This window comes from Danio rerio, chromosome 7 (genome assembly GCF_049306965.1).
Source record: "Danio rerio strain Tuebingen ecotype United States chromosome 7, GRCz12tu, whole genome shotgun sequence".
Classification (NCBI taxonomy): Eukaryota; Metazoa; Chordata; class Actinopteri; order Cypriniformes; family Danionidae; genus Danio; species Danio rerio.
In genome coordinates this window covers 24,744,947-24,767,362 of record NC_133182.1, presented here as the reverse complement: position 1 = coordinate 24,767,362, position 22,416 = coordinate 24,744,947, and the positions used below count along the sequence as shown (strand labels likewise).

Genomic DNA, 22,416 nt, shown 5'->3' with positions numbered 1-22,416 from the left:
TGGTGATTCATAAGATACAAGTCAACAGACACTCAAAAAACATGCAGGCGTAAAAGGCGTAAAAAATATGTTTTTTTATTAAAAATAATTCCAGCAACTAGTAAAAAAAAACTGTAACTCGAAAGTGATGACTACTCGAACCCCCTTCAAAATCTGAATGGTTAGCTGAATGGCTGAATCTCAATCCTAAGGGGAAAAAAGAAACAAAAATAAATCTTAACAAAAACATACAGGCAAACGTAAATTTACAAGATCCATTGAGTTCTTATGAAGCAGAATATTTGGTCTGTATTCACAAGAAGAATACACAGAATCTAACTGGTGGTGCAGTGTGTAGGGCTTGGTACTGAGGACTACTTTCAGATGCTGCGTAATATCATTGTTTGTGCTGGTGCCAGGGTACAGCAAAGTTACTTGATTGTTACGCCGGAATGAGAGTTTAGTTCCTAGTCAAATCAACCTAGACATTCTGTCAGCCATTTCTGTCAGTGGTCGTACATGATGTGACAACAGAAAAGCTTTAAATATGGAAATAAAATCTAAACTTTTTGGTCATCTTGAGCAAGATGCTATTCGACTAATGCCGAGTTCAGACTGCATGATTTTAGCCCCGATTTTGACTCGCCGACAGGTTTTGAGAAATCAGCAACAAATGCCTGAAATCACATGCAAATCGGTGCCCGTTCGCGTTAATGACAATCACACAGTAGGAACTATCAAAGACGCGATCTGAGAGAATCGGCGATTCAAATCATGCCGTGTGAAATGAGTTTTGACTGAAAATAACATCTGTGATCGCCTACAGCCAACGAGAGATCTGCATCCACTTGTGTGTGTGTACCTGCAGGCCAGTGGGAATTTGAGGGAGAAGATAAAAGCGCTCATTTTCGGTTTGTTTGGACCCAAGAAATGGAGGAAAAACTAGTGGAGATTTGACAGGAGCATTTGTGTCTGTTTGATGTTTCATACAGAAAGTTAAAAAAGAAAGATGAGGAGAAATTGCAAATATGTACATTTTCTACCCCATTAAACGCTTCTTTCTTTTTATGTAGTTAGTAACAAAAGATATACTACTACGTGTTTTTGGCTGTGAGATGTAGTTTGGACAAAGTTGTCGGCGATTCTTTCTATTGTATAGTCATGCAATTTGAAAGCCCCTGTCGCCGATCCATCTTACAGTGTAAACAAAGCAGCGACAAAACGCTAGCCCAGATAGTCATGCAGTGTGAAAACATCTGTGACACAACTACTTTGAAAATCCTGCAGTCTGAACTCGGCATAAACCGATTCAATTATATGTTGTTTTAAATGACGTCATTGATGACGTGTGAAATTCAGATAGAGGGCAGGAATTGAATCTTCAACATAATAATCGCTATCAGAACGTAAAAATGTCTACTTTCTTTTGCTCCCGCAAACAAAATTAGTGTTGTCATTCTTGCTGGTTCTCGATTTTAAGATCACATTTACATGCATATTGGGCCATCTTTATCGTCGTACCCTGATTTTAAGAAAACTACAATTTAAAAATTTGTTTTTAACCAGCCAAAGTGGCTAGTGGCAGTAGCTGTCTAACCCGCCACAGGGGAAATCTACCCACATTTGGTGGGTTGACAGGTGTTAATGTTCAGCCCTGAACGTAATAGCTTATACAGTATTACTAGTATTACAGTACTACCGCCTTGATGACAGGCAAATATATTTAAGTAGAAACCTCTGCCCTCTTCAAGATATGAGGATCATGCCCAACATCTGTGGTTATTTTCTATTTTTATCTCCTTTGACATATGGTATAAATGGCTAAAATACAGACTTTTTCCTATGTTTGTCATTTTATTTACTTCCTGCCCTCCATCTGATTTTCGCATGTCACCAGAACCACATGACTGCAAACAACCTATTTGTGCTATGCTAAGCTAAAAGTGCTTCCGTCAGACCCAGAGATTGTGGATTCAAAAATGGTAACGTGTGTTGTGTGAAAAATAGTAAAATGATGGAGCGTTCCTTCAACAATCCCTTTTTCACACAACTACATACACTAATGTAGATTTTAAAGGGTAATCATGCGTCATCTTGCAAAAAACACAGCTGAGGAACAGTGACTATGAGAGGTCAACAGTTCCAATTTCATCATAACGTAGACACATGATTAAAAACATGGTGGCAGCTGTGCCGGCCTCAAATGAGATGGATGTGCCTATGTTAGATAGACTGCCAAGCATGAATAAACAGGCATTCCAGCCAATCCCCAACCCATTAGCATTACACAAAAACAGGCTGCATGCAAATAGACAACATATATAGCTATAGTCAATCTGAACAACAATCAAATCTGATCCCTTCATGAGCCTCCGGCACAGTCCTGCTTGTGTGACTACAACACACACACACAAACACACAAATAGATTAGCCTGTGCTGCCTAGAAAACCACCACAGCAAGAGAGAGACCACAGGCAGGGTAATAACACTAAGACTGTAGCATTTCTGACTAGCCGCCAAATAAACGGATGTAAAAAGAGCAGGAACTTTTTTTTTCCATCTCTGCAGCCCTCGCTCCTGAACCTCTTACTTTGTGGCTAGCTTCTGCAGAGTTGGTGTTTGGATGGATCCTAAAGCTGGAGGTTTAAAAGTTCAGATTTGTCTTCGGCTAAAAGCAAGTCTGAGACTGCCGTTCCCTAAATCTCATACCTTAAGTGCACTCAAGTAGGTTATGTTTTGTTGTAAAAAGTCCCGTGAGAATTCTTGTGTTTTGAGAATCTTTTGAGTGAGCGGTTGGACGAAAATAAACAACATATTGAATTGGTTTATATACTACAGATAAGATAAATACAGAATGTCAAGAGGTTAGAGGATGTCGAGAGGCTTGACAATGAGGTTGAAGAATGACAAGAATGATCAAACGAGCTCACAGAAGTGAAAGAATTAGAGTTCTTAACCACCGAAAGGCTTCACGATAAGGTTATACAAGTATTGCAAAGCTTTGACAGTGAGGTTATTGAATTTATTTTAGGTGCAAAATTTTAACTAATATTAAAAAATAAATCACAACATTATAATGTGTGATAGACAGCAGAATTATTGATTAAATTACTTATTTTATTTATTTAGCCTGACATTCTAGCAGGCACACAACATCATAAGATGTTAATATTAGCTTAGATGTAGGTCGAGAGGTCAGGTGACCAAAATTCAATGTCTAGCCAGTGTCTAAGGACAACGCTAATTTGATGTTTAATAACGGCGTCAAATGACATTGATATTCGGTGGATTTTAGGTTAAATTGTAAAGTGACCAAAATCTTAAACCAATGTTGATTTTAGGTAGGATGTTGGACACTGATGTCGGACAGACGTCTGGCTCTGACATCAACCTTATTTTCAGTTACAAAACAAAATGCAATTTCCCCACGAGTTTGGGGTACAATGTCTATTCTGACGTTATCATACCGTCAGAATCTTATACCGGCCCAAGCCTAATTCTGACAGTCGTGTCCGAATGTCGCGTGCCGTGGATTGGCGGCTTAATAAGTAGTGCAATCTACACAACAATAAGCGCAGTGTGTGGGTGAGGGGTCAGTGTTTCATGTTGTGGTTCTGTGACTGCTGGTGTTGGTTGCTGTAAAGTTAAAAAATTATGACAGTTTAAATAACTAGGTTAATTTTGATAAACAGATTATTTAAAATAACATTTAAGTAAATTAAAATTAAATTAAATAATAATCTAATATTTTGGGTGTTTTTGTGCAGGTTTTGGACAGAATTTGGGCTGGAAAAGGTCAGCTATATCTGGCAACACTGGAAGGGATATAAAATAATATTAGACAGCAATAAGATGTACGAGAATAAAGTTACAGCATTTATAAGCTAGTGAACGATCCTATAAGAGCTAGAAAAAGACTGAGACTGTTGGTGAAAAAAAAAATGAAGAGAGGTGACTGTGGGTTTACAGAGCAGCAGGAAGGGAGGACAGTATAAATAAGTGAGAGAAGAGAAAGAAGATGAAAGAGGGAGGAGTGGGGGACGCAGTACACTCAGCTGTCTGCTAGCTGCTAATGCACCGAGGCCTCAACACACTGGAATGTGCTGGACTCAGCCGACTGGACGTCCAGACCAGACTCAACAACACACACACACTCGCACACGCAGCACCTCATTTACTCCATAAAACTAGCGGTAAAAGGTAAACATTTATCACAAGCTGCACGTGAATACATCAGTCAAATTCTTTAAATGTTTGTTAGCGTGTTTTGCTAACCGCCTCATCTGCACCTCTGCAAACAGCCACAGTGAGGCACTAGCACATGATACTCTGAACATTCACAAAGTAAGTATGTGGTTACACTGAAGAGATCAAAACTGACCTGGACACAGCTCAAGCATTTACCTCACAATAACTGGGAGTAAAGTCAATACCAGAAAATCTGATTCTAGACCAGGCGACTGAGTGAGTCAAACAGGGTGTGTCAGTCAATTTGGTCTGTCATGGGTGACAAACCTCGCTTGTCTGCCAAACTCTGCTGACGTCAGCTCGCATCAGGCCAGCTAAAATAAACAACAGACACATAATCAGAAGCTACTGGTGGATTTAGCCACTGTTCAGATGCTCTCCCACAGTGAATATCCAGGTCACATCTTCTAGGCATGATGCTTTAGAAGTAAAAATAAAGTTTGACTTGAAAGGTGCAGTGACAATAGAGAAATGAACGCTTAATTTTACAGACACAAAAACACACTGACTGTTGACAACAGTGTCATGATGTTTAAAGCTCACACAAAATTTCCTTACAAACATTTCTAATGGTCAACACAGTAAAATCCCATGACAAACCAAACCTCAGGTCAAATCTATGTAGAACTCTTTCACCTTCCTGTGAAATTCCTTAACATGTGAGGAATTTATTTCATCTACAATTGTTGATTTGATCACTGTGACCTTTTGTATGTCTATCTGTGTTAACATATCAGTTTTGTTTTCAAAATATGGCCACTTTAACCAATGAATCTAGAGTTTCTTTTCAAATTCACCACATGGATTTTAAACAGTTCATGTGAACTGACTATAACCATCAACAAAAACTGGTTCTTCAGAATATGACTTTTTTGTGAGCAGAGCTTCATGCATCTTTAAAGTACAAGGCAATGGAAAATGTTACTTTTGTCTGCGTCAATATCCTAGTAGTGAGTGCACCAACACATGGCACTACTGTGTTCACGGTGACCCGAGTTTGATTCCTGGCTCGAGGTTCTTTGCCAATCCTTCCCATCTCTCTGGTGCCCACATTTTCCTGTCTAAAATCTCCACTGTGGTATAACATGTGGTATAACATTAAAAGGTAAAAACTTTATATACATAAATAAATAAATCAGATTTTATTTATTCATTAATTTTCTTTCAGCTTAGTCCTTGAATTTTTAGGGGTCGCCACAGTGGAATAAACTGCCAACTATTCAGGCATATGTTTTATGCGGCAGATGCCCTTCCAGCCATGACCCAGCACCATGCTGGGAAACTAAATCAGCTGTTATTGTCTGCAAAATTGCACCAAAACTTCATTAACATCAGTGATTTGGCGAATACATTGTCTGTTGTCAAAAATTCATCATGAAGCTCACACTGAAGTCACTTTCGTACCACACAGTTTCATGTTGCTGAACAAAGCGAATTAGGATAAACCTGTTACTCAACCTGATGCTTAATCTTTTAAGGGAAATCTTTTGACCTGATGCTAAATTCCCATTGAAATGACTGGATTTCACCCAATAATATCAATTACTAATGATAAATATGTTAAAATAACTATGATTTTGTGTCCGCAAGTGCATACCTACATCAAAATGCCAGTTTTAATGTTGACTAATTTCCATTAAGAGAGTACGGTTTAAAACAATACCGTAAAGTACGATTCAGGTCAGGTCTCTCTGATCAGACATGAGTTTCCACTGCCAACAGAACCCTTATTTGGTACGCATGTTGTATGACAGAATGTTGTTGTGATCAATTTGATTCTCGCTCAAAGAAAAAAGTCATTTGAGCCATTCACATATCACTTCTTTTGCACACTCAATTTATTTATTACTATTATTTCAAATCTGCATGGGACAATAACTGGTTTCAAAATCTCCTTTGGTTTGGAAAAGTCAAGATTTTAAAACAGCTAAAACGTTCTGTTATACCATTTACATATACCAAGGTATATGTAATTTTTTTTTTACGTTTTTTATGTCCTGTAAAGAAATCAAAATGTTTTTGATATTAATGAAGACAGCAGAAGTCAATGACTCATTTGAATTATTCAGCCTGTTTACTGCTCTAAAATATTATAAATATTTTCTGAAAATAAAATATATTGTGTTCAAAATTTTAGTTTTTTACCCAGACATTAAAAAAGAACTTATTTTAGAGCAGTGATCACAATACTGTGATACCGTGATATTTTTATCCAAGGTTATCATACCATCAGCATCTTATACTGGCCCATGCCTAATTCAAATGTAGACTTTGTAAAAGCGCTATACAAATAAAGCTGAATTGAATTGAATTGAACTAATGGTAAGTGCAGATGAATGATAAGAGGAAGTAATGACCCCCACACTTTCCACAAATTTAGACACAACATGTGAACAGCCCCGTAAACAACAAAGAGGACCTACAGCAGATCCTGTTCTTGCTACTTGACACATAGCTGTTTTTGACAAGAAGACGGCAAGCTTTGTTTGAGCATGGTACATTCCTACACTCAGGGTTTTTTAGTTTATTTCTTAAAAAAATCCAACTTTCTGTGTAGTCATATACCAGGCTTGTTGTACACAAAAGTGATGGTTCTCTGTAACCAATAGTGTTCAGCAATATGTCTAGCTCCACTCTTTTTGGTATCGCACTATTGGAAGTCCCTAAAAATTGGTATGGTATAGACCATTTTGAGAGATGTAAACCAAAACAATGGTTCCAACGTAATTCCTGTTTTACATTTTTAATTTCTATAGTTTCCAAGAATTCAAAAAGAGACACATTTATAAATAATGCTAGGATAGCCGTTTTAACATTAAGTCATAATTAAATTGCCTCTAGTTACAGTTTTGAAATAGTGTGATAACAAGCAGGAAATGTTCAAGGGCCAATGACATGACCACATTGAAAAGGTCTATAGGTCACTATTTTGATACTTTGACAGTGGAAACAGATAATAAGCATGTGCTGTACTGTACTTTATAAATTTTAAGCTTCTAAGTTTCACAAAGTTGCACGTTTAAAGGTGCCCTATAATAAAAAAAATATGGAAATGGGCATACTGTGAGTCTCAGACACCACTGTTTCCTCGTTTTCATGTAAATTCCACGAGCGTAAAACCCTAATCAGAGGACAAAACAAATTATGATGAGACTCACACCCTCATCATCTGCATGTACACCGACTTTAGGTCATTCATTTAGACCTGATGAGCTGCCACGTCATCAAGAGAACATGACTCATATGCAGCTCTGAGATCATAAAAAATCTCTCTGAGATAATTAATATGCCCACCTTAGGCTGCGTTTGATAAGCTAAATGTTTTCTAGTGACATAACAGTAATAATTTTCCTCCCTTAGTTATTTTAAGCATATATTTCACTTACTATGCATGTGGGACTTTTATTTTGTAAACATGAGCCCTAAATTGTTTACTATGCATTACTGGGCAACGACAGCATGAGACATGTTTTAAACTTGCCTCAAGATGCAAATAGCCAGATTTACAGATTATACATTCATTCGTCTCCACTCTGAAGAGGCATGAGGTATGTTTAGTTATATCTTTTGATACTTTAAGATGTTTATTGATGCTCATGTTTCAACATACATATGTAGAGTGCTGAATTGTGTCATATCACTTAGCTCAACTGTCACCTGTTCATACAGAGGTTGATTTTAATTCCTGGATGAGTTTTCTTTGACTGTAGCTTCAAAATACAAAGCCATACATCTCTATCACCCCCTTTGTCAAGTTTAATTATAATTTCACCTTTAACCACAACAGATCAGGTGAGCAAAATAGGTTAACATTACTCTGATTCAGTTTATATTTGTCCTGTTCAGCGTACATCATACTCTGTGTGTGTGTGTGTGTACGTCTCTGTAAGAGTGGAGCTCATTAATATTCACTACACGAGCCATGTATGGTCAATCATGGACCTTCTGAATCTATTGGTATTGGTATTAAATTTACAGAAGCCATAAACCTACAATGTAGATATCATAAAACAATTTTACTTAAAGAAATGCAGTAAAGATGAATTACCAGTTTGTATACATTCAGGATGCGGGAGTGAGGTTGCAAAAAAAAAAAACAGGAGCGCTAGCATTAACAGCAAGGAAATGGCATCCGATATGGTTCAGAGTTTGTTGTTTTCTTAGAAATAAGTTATATTGATTACATATTATATATAGTATCTACATAATGCTTTCAGCATATTATAACAACTCATCATCCAGTGATGAGCACAGTGATTCTGCAAATTTAACGTTAAAATGAGCGGTGTTCATCTGACAGGTCCATTTGTAACAGCACCCTCCAAATGGATATTAAATGAGATGAAATAGCCAAGCATCCAGCCCGAAATATACAACTATCTCATTAAAACTCCAAGTGATTTTACAAGAGAGAAGTTAAATAATAATTATGCTTCATGATTACCAGAATTAAAACTATGTAGTGCTAAAAACTGAGGTTCTGCCTAGCCAAAGACAAGGGAAAAAAACTGAACTGTACAAGGCCTGAGTAATCATCAAGCAAAACAACTGCATTCTGACAGCAAACTGCACCTGTACGGCAGGGTATGTTAACTTACACTTTTACATTTCATTTAAAGTTTTCAGTGTCCGCAGTTTAATTCACCATGTTTAACTGTTTTTGCTGAAATCATTGCTGCAATCAAAAACGAGTAATTTGTATGATTCAGCATAGCGGGAACTTACCTAATATGAAATAAGAACTGCAGAGTCAAGCATTTTTAATTAGGTCCTCACTACATTCAGCTCCTTTTTAGCCAAAGACATCTGCGGTTGGCATTAAAAGCAGTGTGGTGTACGGTAAAAGTTAAGTTTTCTATCAGATTTGGCAACCTACCGCACAACACAACACAACACGTTTGCTATTGCAACCTGTCTTTTTTGCAACTGGGAACCCGTGTGGCGTCATGTGTGACGTAGGTTGGTAATTCCTCTATATGGCATCTTTAAGTGAAGATTTGTACACCAAGAAGTACATCGTTTATTGTCCTTGCTTGAATTTACAGATGTTTCAATTCTAAATCAGCAACAGTAAATGTTACATCACCTCGAATCAGCTTACAGTACACATTTGTGTGTTTGCTTACCTTCGGACGATGATCTTCAGAACCCTGTAGGAACCTTTGATGAGAATGAGAGCTTCTTGCCGTGAGCCGTAGAGAGCAGAGCCGTTGATGTTCACCAGTTCATCCCCCACTCTCAACTTCTTACACTGAGCTGCTTTTCCTCCCTCTTCTATCTATAGGAGAGACAGTTTAAGGTTAAACATCATGTTTGAATATGTCCGACCCACATATGTCCACACAAAACCACAGAGGAAAAACATTTCTGAGGTCTTCTGGGAAAACAATAATAGGCCTGTTTATAATACAGATTTTCTTCTTAAAAGAGGTTAAACGCTTAAATCAGAAAAGCACAACACACACATTGACAAAAATAACAGATAAGCACATTCACACACACAGTCTTGTTCATTTCATATCCACTTCCTCTTTATAAAACATGGGGCAGACGGGTCGGAAGTCAAATATATATACAAAGTTGCAAATGTACAGAGTTCACAGCCATTCATCAAACACGCGTACAGACACACAATACCAAGTTATTCCATTAGGGAGCCTTCCTACATAAAATAGGACAAAGAGTCAAAGATCAGCTCTGAGAGCCACGTAATTCCCATACACAAAATATTACCCCAGTCAAAACATACACAATCACACTTTCACTCAGTCACGCACATGCAAGCCTCTGCTTCCAACATAAACGTTCACCTTTCATGTTTGGCACACCATTCATTACACATTTAAACACAGTAGATTCAGTTTTAGGCTTTAGGTTATAAAACCCATTTCTCTTTACACAAATCCTCCCATCAAAACCCAGATCTAATGCTACAAACTGAAGTCACATTTCTCTTTCGGCAGCTAACCATCACACTGAGGACCAGGGGTTTCAAACTACAGGGCCTGGGGCCCATATTTGGCCCTGGAGAGTTTTTTAAGTGTTGACAATTTATCCTTAAATCTAGCTCGCGAATCAGTTTTCATTTTTATATGCTGCATGCCAATTTACATCCAAATGGTGAATAAATCAAACAGATTCAGATGTACTTCTTCCAAAAAGTTGGCAAGCAGTTCACTCCATTATTTTATGCTGTTCCATGACAGAGAACAATACATCACTGGGTCATGGGCTTGATTCCAAAGAAACACATGAATGTAAATGTCACTTTGGATTAAAGTAAGCCACATACATTGATGCAAGACTAAATAAAAGCATGAAATCATTAAAGCCTAATATATACTGTAAATCACATAGTACTGTATTGAAGAGACAGCCACCACAAGAAGGAAAATTGAGTCACTATTTATTTATTTACCCTGTTGCTCCAATGCTGTACGTCGTTCTTTCTTAATAAGACCACAAAATTAAAAATAGCATTAATTCAATAAAATACATTTTTCAAAATAAATAGAGAGTAGGGCTGCACGATCTTGGAAAAAACATCAGCAAATATAATATTATTGCGACATTTTTTTTCTGCAAAATACAGTTAAAGTCAGAATTATTTGCCCCCTTTGAATATTTTTTCTTATATATTTATATATTTTCTTATATGTCTGATAATGTTTTTTTCTCTAGAGAAAGTCTTATGCGTTTTATTTCAGCTAGAATAAAATCAGTTTTTATTTTTCTTAAAAAACATTTTAGGGTCAAAATTATTAGCCACTTTAAGCTATATATTTTTTCGATAGTTTACAGAACAAACCATCGTCATACAATAACTTGCCTAATTACCCTAACCTGCCTAGTTAACCTAATTAACCTAGTTAAACCTTTAAATGTCACTTTAAGCTGCATAGAAGTGTCTTGAAAAATATTTAGTCAAATATTATTTACTGTCATCATGGCAAAGATAAAATAAATCAGTTAAAACAAGTTATTAAAACGATTATGTTCAAAAATGTGTTTAAAAAAATCTGCTCTCCAAACAGAAATTGGGGAAAAAATTAAACAGGGGGTCTAATAAATCTGACTTCAACTGTATATTGTGATATGAAAATAATTTCACCAGATGAATTACATGGCTCCATTTGAAATGATTTTAATCATTTAGATAGGTTAAGATGATCAAGTATATATATACACACACACACACACACACACAAACACAAACACAAACACAAACACAAACACAAACACACACACACACAGCAGAGATAAAAGTTAAATAATAGGGCGATTAATCGAAAAAAGTAACCGAAATCCATATTTAGAACCTATAATCAATTGAGTTTTTCCAGGGCAATTTTTTTCCTGCTACATGTTACCCCGCTCAGTTACGTTATTTCAAGAACATGTCGATGCGGGACTACTTCAACACTGAGACAACTGAGCAACAAAAGCAGCTTGTACCAATGCATACTGTACAAAATTTGTCAAAAAAAAAACAAACAAATAAAAATAATTATTTATTAATGGTAATCGAGTTAAAATATTAAGTTAATCGAGATTCTGATTTTCGGCCATTTAAATAGTGCTTTATGTTTTTCTGGAGAGTCTAACAGCATTCCGATACAGAAATTGACCATATCAAACATAAAATAACATGGCCATCATTGTATAAACTGTTTAAAAATAATAATATTAGACAATATCTTTGTGTTTTAATCTTTAATAAACAATGTAATCATGCGATGTGAATATTGCGGATACACACATAACAATATTGATGCTCAAATTATATACTGTGTAGCCCTAATAGAGAAAACAGCTGACTTTATTCTTAAAGACTGCAGAAATGCCCAATGTGCCGTTAATATATCTCTGGACTGGAACTGCTGTAAATGACAGAATGAAAGTTGACATAATCATGGAAACTCGCTGATGCGGCGAACAGAACATATCACCCCCAGAGAAGAATGTACATGGATGGTTTGTTATTATGCATTTATATGCAAGTTGATTTATGAGTGTGTTTTCTCTGTGAGTCACTATAAACTGACATGCTTATAGTTTCGGAAATGTGAAGTCATGCATAAACAATATTCATCAAGATCAGGATTTTGCCTTGTTATTCACCAAACCTTATTGTATAACTTCAGTAAACATGGAATTTATAATTTAAATCATAAATTCATTCATTTTCTTTTCGGCTTAGTTCCTTTATTGATCTGGGGTCACCACAGAGGTATAAACCGCCAACTTATTCAGCATGTGCTTTATGCAGCTGATGTCCTTCCAGCTGCAACCCATCACTGGGAAACACCCATACACACTCAATCACACACATGCACTACGGACAATTTAGGTTGCCCACTTCACCCTTACCGCATGTCTAGGGAAAACCGGAGGATCCAAAAGAAACCCATGGCAACACGGGGAGAACCTGCAAACTCCACACAGAAATGCCAACTGACCCAGCGGAGGCTCTAACCAGTGCCCTTCTTGCTGTGAGGTGATCGTGCTACCCACTGCGCCACCGTGACGCCTACAACTCAAATAATTTCTTTAAAAAAAAATCTTAAAAGAAAACTGCTAATTATTGCTATTATATGGATACACACAAACAAGACATTTAATCATTTTATAATACAAAAAAAGATAGAGGAGCATATAGCATTAGAACACCACAGGGTAAAGTATATTAGGATTCAAATCTCAATATTGGATGAACTATCCCTTTAAATAATTAAAGTAAATTTAAAATGAATTTCCACTTAAAGTTATGCTACGTTAACACACTACACTTTTTATGATTTTAAAGCAGAACCATTATGAAAAAAAAAAGTAAAACATGCGTGGATACACATGCAACCATTTCAACAGTGAAACTGAATCTTTCTGAAACATGTTCACACACTTTACCATTTTGCAAGGCTCGTCCAATGCCAACTGCCGGACTGCATTGTAGAGTAAACACATGCACATGTGTTGAGTGTGAGTGTGCGTTTGTGGTGAGCATTGCAGGAATATTTCTGCGTGGTTTTTGGGGAGATCAAAGATTGAACGTGTCCAGAGGGGCATAAAGGGAATATTCATGCGGCCGGAATAAAATGCTTGGTGGGGGACAGCGAGTGTCAGGATGTGGGCAGAGTTCATACTTCACAAAAATATTCAGTAAGATTTTGTCTCATAAGCAGTCCCAGACAGAATCTGAAGACTTTTTTTTTTTTTTGTATTTTCAGTGTTGATCTATGGGAGAAATCTGCAGAGATCTGTGCAATGAATTCAGCAAGAATAAAATGTTAGAACAGTCGTGAACAAACCTGTGAACTGATAATTAATAATAATATGCGAGAAGAGCTGTAGAGAGACATTTTAACTTTTTAATAAAGTGCAAATTGGTGAAGATTAGCATTAGGACTCTAGTGCGAAATTTCATATTATGCAATACATTTACATTTGGTCTTAACACAGGGGTTCCCAAATTTCCAGCCCGGGACCCCCAAAATGACAATGCCAGTGACTCGCGACCCCCAATATTTTCTGAAGTGGTTTTAAATACAGAAAGCTTGCATGTACACACACCAACAGACCCAAGTCTATTCTTCATTGAATTTTTTTTATGCATGTCAGTGCTGTAAATGTGCCAGAAAGTTTATCCTGGTATTATAAAATCAATCTGCTGCATCTGACGCTATTGCTGTGTCTTTAATATAATGTAATTACTCCAGGGGTCGCAATCCAATAGAACTAGTAACTAAGCTACTATAGTAACTATATAGTATAAAGTAACTATAAACGATTTTTTTCTCTTCAGTATTTTAGATAGTATTTTATCTTTTGGATAAATATGGTAGTTCTTAGGGTTTAATAAAAATAGATTTTTTGGAAATCACCAGGCGACCCCCTTCATTGTCCCACAACCCCTACTTTGAGAACCACTGATTTAGCAGATTATTTTGTCCAAAGCGACTTAAAAATGAGGCTTTTAGCAACTCAAGCAACTCAACATGAAGAAGCAATACAACCAAGAAATGCTACTTAGTGTGCTTTCAAACCTTTAGTATGTTTTGGTTCAGAGTAGACCAATGTTAAAAATTTTCGAACCGTTTGAAACGAACCCAAAAGATGTCATGTGACAACATCCACATCAGTCGTTGGCTAGATAAATTACCTGAATTAGGGTTGGGCGATGTCGACCAATTTGGCATAGTACGATGTCTAATGTAAAACATCACAGTGGATGATGGCATCGTTGTAAGTGGTTAATTAATTATTTATGAAATAACTATATGATAATTAATCAAGATTTAGACTTTAGGCCAAATATCCCAGCCCTAAGTTCCAGGGTTTGTTTAAAAGTGCACTGAGACTACCTCTCTAAGCAGATTGCGGTATGATTGTTTGGTCCACTTTTGATTGCGCACCCGAGTTTGATTGCTGCTTTCACACCTGCTCTAACGAACCACACAAAAAACAAACTCTGGTACTTTTTAACCAAACTAAATGAGACAAGTATGAAAGCACCCTTAAACAAAGGAACTATTAGTGCCCAGACAAATAAACGCTAGAGTAAGGAGGGGAAGGTTTGCGCTTGGGTTTTTGCAGAAGACATGCCTTTTCAGTAGTCTTTTGAATTATATGTACTGATACATACAGTTGAAGTCAGAATTATTCACCCCGCCTTTGATTTTTTTTTTTTTTACCCAAATGATGTTTAACAGAGCAAGGAAATTTTCACAGTATGTCTGATAACATTTTTTCTTTTGGAGAAAGCCTTATCTGTTTTATTTCGGCTAGAAAAAAAGCAGTTCTTCATTTTTTATGAAAAAATTTAAATGTCAAAATTATTAGCCCTTTTAGCATTTTTTTTTTTGTTTGTTTACAGAACAAACCATTGTTATACATTAACTTGCCTAATTACCCTAACCTGCCTAGTTAACCTAGTTAAGCTTTTAAATGTCACTTTAAGCTGCATAGAAGTGTCTTGAAAAATATCTAGTAAAATATTATTTACTGTCATCATGGCAAAGATAAAATAAATCAGTTAATAGAAATGAGTTATTAAAACTATTATGTTCAGAAATGTGTTGAATTCTGACTTCAGCTGTATATATTGATACATGTTCAATATATGAACATGACTTTAATCTTTTTTGGGGACATGACATATTGGCAATTCTGTTTACATGCAAATATTTGTCACCAGTATTTAGCTAATGGGCTCTATGCACAGCTAGAGTTTTCAAGCCAATGATAAACTTCCGGTGAAAACATAATGTGACTATTTTCAATATTATAAGGTTGTTTTTACAGCTTCAATGTTGTAATGTAATTACAATACATTCAGTTAAATAGACTTTAGCATTCATTTAGTTGTTCAAGCGTAAAATGAGATGAAAGACCGTTGTAACCACTAGCGTCGTCAGTAGCAACAGGCTAGCGCAGAAATTCCGTGGAAAAAACTGAGGTAAAAAAAAACTGTCATATTATAAAGACATGACAGGGGGAAATGGAATTTAACGTAGTGCTTCTTGTCCGATCCGAGACCCATTTCATATCGTATATCCAAGAAGCAGTGAAGATCGTTGATTTTTAACTAAATCAGATCTTAAACGGGAGAATTTTGTAATAGAAAGACAGTTCAATGGAAGCTGTGGGCTGCCTGGCTGAAAATGAAAAGTCTGTGTGCATATAGCCCATTTTGTTTAGCCTTCTGTCGGTGTCATATCCACATAGTTAAACATATTCTTTTAAACCTACATGTTAAACCTATACAGTACATGTGAAAAAATTAGGACACCCTGTTTCGCTTTTTTTCCTCACATCAGGCCATAATAAAAAATGTAAAATAAATAAATAAAACTTCAGACACATCTTACACGGTGTCATTATTTACTTACAAATAATGCAAATATAGAACAGCCACATGTGAAAAACTTACAACACCCTATGATTCAGATGTGTGTAGTTCCACTTTTATTACTAAAAGTCATCATTTTCTGTGTGACCTTATCAGATACCTTAGGTCATTTTGGAGGAGTTTTGGAGGTTTTTGCAGAGCTCTCGACACAGCATTCTAGTCAGGACTTTGACTGGACTATTGCAACACATTGATTTTTACTTTTCTATTTCAGCTGTTCTGATTTGCTGGTGTTCCCACACACCTAAAGCCTTTAGACTAACAAACTATTAAAACGTCCACTGATGATTAGTAAATGCATTTAATTAGCAATCACTGACTTTGTTTTCTTAATGCTACACTATAAAACCCAACAGCCAACTTTATCAAATGAAATGAGTGTAGTGAACAAAGATTTACAAAGTTAATTCTACTCATTTGAAAAGAGTTTTGAACTCAGTGTTGAAGGTAATGAGTTAATTATATACCTTATTACTTCAACCTAAATGGAGTAACTCTACAGTACTCATATAGACTCAAATGGTTTGTAGCAATGGGTTTCCTCAGTCGGTTTGAGTTGCCTTAACTTATTGGGTTTTTTAGTACTCAGTTGGTTTGAGTTCTCTTCATTTATCGGGTTTTACTGTGCTCAAATTGCTTCATTCACTCAAGTGGAGTAAGTTCATAGTACTCATTTGAAATAGTTTTTGAACTTAAATGGTTTGTTGCAATTGGTTTTCTCAAATTGTTTTAATTATTGAGTATTTCTCCAAATAAAATATATTGTGTTCAAAGGGGGAAAAAAGTTTTACTGTGAAACCATAATATGTTTATCAAAGGTTATCCTACCTTCAAAATCTTGTACCGCCCCATGCCTATTTTCAACATTTTACTAAATACATTTTTCAACAACAAAACTGGAGATGGCAAATATGGGGAGTGGCTAGTAAATGAAAAACCAACTGAAGTAGTTGCTGGAATAAGCAAAAAATCGTAATGTAGCATGTCTGTGCATGATTGCATTTGTTCTCCATTATGGATGTGTTCATAGTATTTGATGAATAGCATTAACTAGGGATAAAGCAATCCGAAAGTGTTTTTGGCTGATACCCATTGATATCAGACATTATATGTGGAAACTGATAACTTGCATTTAAGCCAAAAAATACAAATCTTAAAATAAAATAAATAATACAGCGTACAACTTATTTTATTGGCATTACTTTAACAGCAGGAGCAAATAAACTGCAAGAAAACATATAGATCTTTTTTTGGCCCAAAATCAAAATCATATCTGAAGTGAATTAAATGGCGCAAATAATCCATAATTTAATTTAATTGAACACAATCGAGTTTCTTATCAGGATGATACACATTCAAAATAATGGTCAAGCTTTATTTTGATGGTCCATTTGTTGAATTTAAGTTAGATTGCATCTACATGCCAACTAACTCCCATTAGATTAGAAGTAGACTGTTGGGTTAGGTTAAGTGTAAGTTGACATGTACTTGCAAAGTTTCTTAGCCAGTTAAATGTCTGTTGAAGGAGCAATATCAGCAGATATTAAGCAGACCGTCTACAAATACTCAAATGGACCATCAAAATAAAGTGTTACCAAAACAATTTACTGTGCATCAAATACACTAAATCAAATATAGTTTTTTTATCATCATTTACTCACTTTCCACTTGTTCTAAACAAGAATATTTTTTTTGGTTCTATTAAACACAAAAGAAGATATATTTATGACACAATAATGACAGAATTTTCATTTTTGGGTGAACAATCCCTTTTATTCCACAACTATACTATTCTATTATCATACTGTAAAGTGAAATGGTCTTAAAATGACAATTATCACATTTTTTACAAATATTTGTGGGACAATATATAATTCACACAAGAATCTATGTACCCAAAAGCACAAGCATTTCAAAGAGAGCATGGATTTTTTGTGGGACACAGAATCAGAGGAGAAGAAATCCTCCTACCCAAACACTAAAGATTTAGTGATTTCAGATTGACTCTCTGAGGGACTCGGTAGCAGCGTTCCAGATAAGATCTCATAAATAAATTGAAGCAAATATCTTTTTAGTGGACCCAAAAGTTAGTCAGAACATTCTCAAGTTGTTCTTCGGTTCCTGGGGATAAATCCTTCTGAGACATTGTTCCAACTGCTCTTCACTCTAGTGTTTTCTGCTGCTTTAACATGCACAATAGCTGCTTACATGTAATGGAAACATTATTCAGACGAATGGTCACAATTATATTCTAGCTGCTGAGGACATTGCTCTTTCTTGCACCATATTCCTTATTCCCCATCTGCTCCAAACAATCGGTTTCTCTGGGATACCACCCTCAACATCCGCAAAGCCCTTCAGCCTGGACCACAGGAGCTTCATATCAATTCTGAGAGCTTGCATGTGTTTGTTTGTACATGCAACACAGATGACCCTTGATTTCCATTTGGTTTTCAACTGACTGCATGTGTCCACTCTCTAAGACTTATATTAGTGCTGCAAATCCAATAAACCTTCTAAATAAAACAGTCCTACAGTATGTTCTCCAGGTGCATCAGTGCAGGAGAGAAATGATGTAGCCTGACCTTCCATTAGTTCAATAAACTCAAAACAAACACAGCCTTTTTCCACCCTAAAATCCAATCTGCCACACATACTTCGCTGGAAAAAGCCTGGTATGTTTTATAGCAGGATATGCAACACTGTTGCACAAAAAAGAACTAATTTGTGGGCATAAATGAGTACCCCTTAGCAATAAAATAAACTCGCACACGCACCGTCTTACCTTAGAAGCTGCCAAAGCGCTCAGACCTTCCGCAACTCCCTGCTAGGAAGACTGGGAAACCAAAATAAAACAAGAGGGAAGAGGATAAAAGAGCCGTTCACCCGCTGTCCTCCACTAAATCTGTTTAACGGGTAACTGGGGCCATGATGTAATGCCACTTTAACCGTGCACACTCACTTCTCAGACCTCGTTGCATTATTTAGAGAAGCCAAAGTGAAGAACTTTTGTCAGACTGTTGGCGTCAGCTGGTGGACACAGCACATGGACCTCACTGAACCTTGATTCTTTCCCTCTCCCCCTTCCTGAATGCCCACCCTAAAGTCCCATTCTCCCACTCTTCCTTTGGTTTCCCTTGAGCTCATGTTCTCCTTGGAGGCTTGATAAAAATAACTGCAACCACACCTATGTTCCATTAGACCACTGTGTGTGTATGTGTGTGAGAGCGTGTGCTTGTTTGGCTTGGGCACGGGCACCGACTCGCTCCCTGGTGATCATGAAACAGCATTCACAAAAGGAGCTTTATGGTGGGTTGAACAGTGCTACGTGACAAATCCCTTTCGGCCTCTCCATTCCTTTAATCTCCCTCAGGAACGACCGCTCCTTACATGCCATGCGAAGAATAAGAATTTCCGAACTCATTCTTCAAACTGGACCTGGTGGAAAGTACGGTCGAAGAGGTGAACGTCAGGGGGAACTTTGTTTATAAAAATCACCCGAGATAAGTAGTGAGGCCACAGCAAACAAAAAGCACCACTGTGACTCCTTTCCAGTCCCTCCTTTTTGGGATTAAATACAGTTTGAGTTTGAGCTAGAGGAGGCGAGAAACGCCTTAAATTACAAGAGAAGGACTCCAAAATTATATGTCCCATGATGGGAAAACTTTTAATACAATAACGGCTTTCAGACTTTATTCCTAGTTATGCTGTCAGTGTAGCAAAAAATGCATTTGCACTCCCAGGCTCAGAGACCACAGAAGGGAGGGGTGTCTGTTTGCATCGGACAGTGATGAAGCAAGTTAGTCTTCACCTCTCCCACTGCAATATGTTTGCTAAATTCAGCATAAAGGGTATGTGGGCTGACCCAGAATCATGCATTGCATACGATTCAGTACTGAAAAGGTCAACACCCCCCAAAAGAAAACAGAAACAGACTGCGTCATATATTCTTTAGACCTCGGTGATTGCGAGATTTGCCAAAACTCTGTTCTGGTGTTAGAGGAAGTTGCCAAGATACATCTAATCAGTTGCTACAGTAGTCTTTAGTGGATTCCATGCAGTTGCTATAGGGTTTTTAAGGAGGTTGGTTACTGGCTCAAATCTAAACTTCACCCAGGGTAATTACACTTTAGGTTTTGGCCATTTTAGTTTCCTTGTAAGTGCTCCTGTCTGGAATCCCCCTTAGAACAAATCAATCAAACTGGAGAGGTGTGACATGGTGTTTCTCACTCTCTTTATCTCAAGAGGTTTGTTACTGACAGACACTGAACTGGAGCCTTCAACATCTTTGTTAATTCACCCAACACTTAAAGGGCCATGAAACCCCCTCGTTTCAGCAGGGTGTTTTCACACCTCTACTTTGGAAAAAGTCAGAAAAGTGGGCGTGTCCAGCTCTGTTTAGGGGGGAGTGTCGGAGGAACTAAAGTGGGATGGTGTGGGAGTGTCTATTTGTGCACGCGCGAGTTTCAGAGTCAAAATACACACCCACACAGACAGGAGAAAGGGATGGTGTTTAACCTACAGGGACATCTGTAGTCGAATTATTTGCCAAATTATTAAATGTTGGACTTTAACTGCAGTTTGGCTCTTTCATTCAGGGAATTCATTCATGTCTCTCGCGACAAACGAGATATTTGATTCGAGGAACTGCTCTAAGAGTGTATTTTTCATGCAATGTTTGATACCGCACGGCAAATGAGAGAAAAAAAACTCTGCATTTCCCGGAAACTTACATGCACACGGCAGGTAGCGTCAGAAAGCCGCGTGTGTTATTCCGGTCACAAAATGCGGTGCTAACATTTCTGCACTCAGTGCAATAGTTAACTTAATTCGATACGAACAAACTGAATAAACAAAGAGCACTGGTCGCTCACTTACCAAATCTGTAGAGACAGAACAATCACCAGCAACTAGAGCCGCGTCTTTATGAAGAGAATACTACAAGCAAATCCAGATTTCAGCGTTTGCAGATGAGAACAGCTCTCAGGTAAACAATGTTCCTCCTTAGACACGTAAGTTATTGTTGTCGAGCGTCGCGTACATTGTTAATCCACACGTGATCCAGATAAGCTCTCACAGAGAGAAAATGAAAACGAAACTTAACAGCAGCAAACTATAAAAGCAACACTTCACGCTTGTTTTGCCAACACAACGTGGCGTCTTTGTGGTGTAAACACGGTGACAATAATGAATATTAATGAAGTAGCACAATAGAGCGCGCTGATTGGTTTGACCCAAGCCTTACTCATGCATTAATGCATCACACTGTAAGACGTAATAAGACACACTCTGGCACAGACGCCCAGTCTGCACGCTGGAATACACGCTATTATGTCATGGCCGTGACGCAGCTTCAAAAATTCGTTTCAAACAGGAAGTACAAATTTGCTTGAAATAACGCAAAAACAACCAATTTACACTTTTTAGTGAAAAATAGGTGTCCTAATAGTGTTTTTAGCAGTGTGGGACACATATATGACTGTCAACAGCTCAAAAAATGTGTTTTGGTGTTTCGTGACCCTTTAAGACAACTTAGGGGCCGTTTACACCAGTGGTTCCCAACCTTTTTTTTTTTTTTGGCTGAGACCACTTTCCCCCTGGAAAATATTGTAAGGCTCCCCCTTAACATTTAATGATAATATCGCTCATACAAGTTTGCAGTAAGAATGACAAAAAAATGTTGTTTTCAAACAAACGGTATGTTTATTACTATATCTAGATAGGTTTACGCACAAATATAGTCTAATGTAAAATAAAAATGTAAAATATCAGTAGGCCATCTGTAACTGAAAAACGTCATTTGGCTCTTTTTGCCTTTAAATTGGCCCTATATTAGTTGCCAATTAGTTGCCAATATTTTTAAAGTTTCCCATCAGTGGCTGTGACGTCCCTCATCTCATTTTGGGTGTGTGTCAATTCTTTTATCTTGTGCTCAAAAAATGCACTGAGCTTGCCGCAGTATTGGGGATGAGTCGTCAGTAAATGTCTTATTAATTTGGACAGTCTCATGCATTTGTTAGAGAACTTTGGTGCAGATAATACACTGTGGCTGGGTCAGGGACTCTTTGCTTTGAAAAAAAACGGAATAAAGCCAAAGTTCAGGGAACTATCTTGGTATTTCCTGCATTTCGTTTTTCCAGCATTGCTAGGGCTGAGACCCGATGTTTGGAGCTTCCTCACCTGGGTCTAGTATGCTTGGGTTATTAGTAGGGATGTAACGGTATCAGAATTTCACGGTTCGGTAATACCTCGGTATGAATGTCACGGTACGGTATTTATT

At 37.1% G+C, this 22,416-nt stretch overlaps 1 protein-coding gene across 2 annotated transcripts in view; it reads right to left on the bottom strand.

The window, feature by feature from the left end:
* shroom4 (shroom family member 4) overlaps positions 1–22,416 on the bottom strand; it is an 83,299-nt gene that overhangs the window by 31,626 nt on the left and 29,257 nt on the right. For both annotated transcript variants that reach the window (XM_005172333.6, XM_068222593.2), the window contains exon 2: positions 9,355–9,506. In XM_005172333.6, the coding sequence (XP_005172390.1) occupies positions 9,355–9,506 (152 nt within the window). The remainder of the gene's footprint in view (positions 1–9,354; positions 9,507–22,416) is intronic.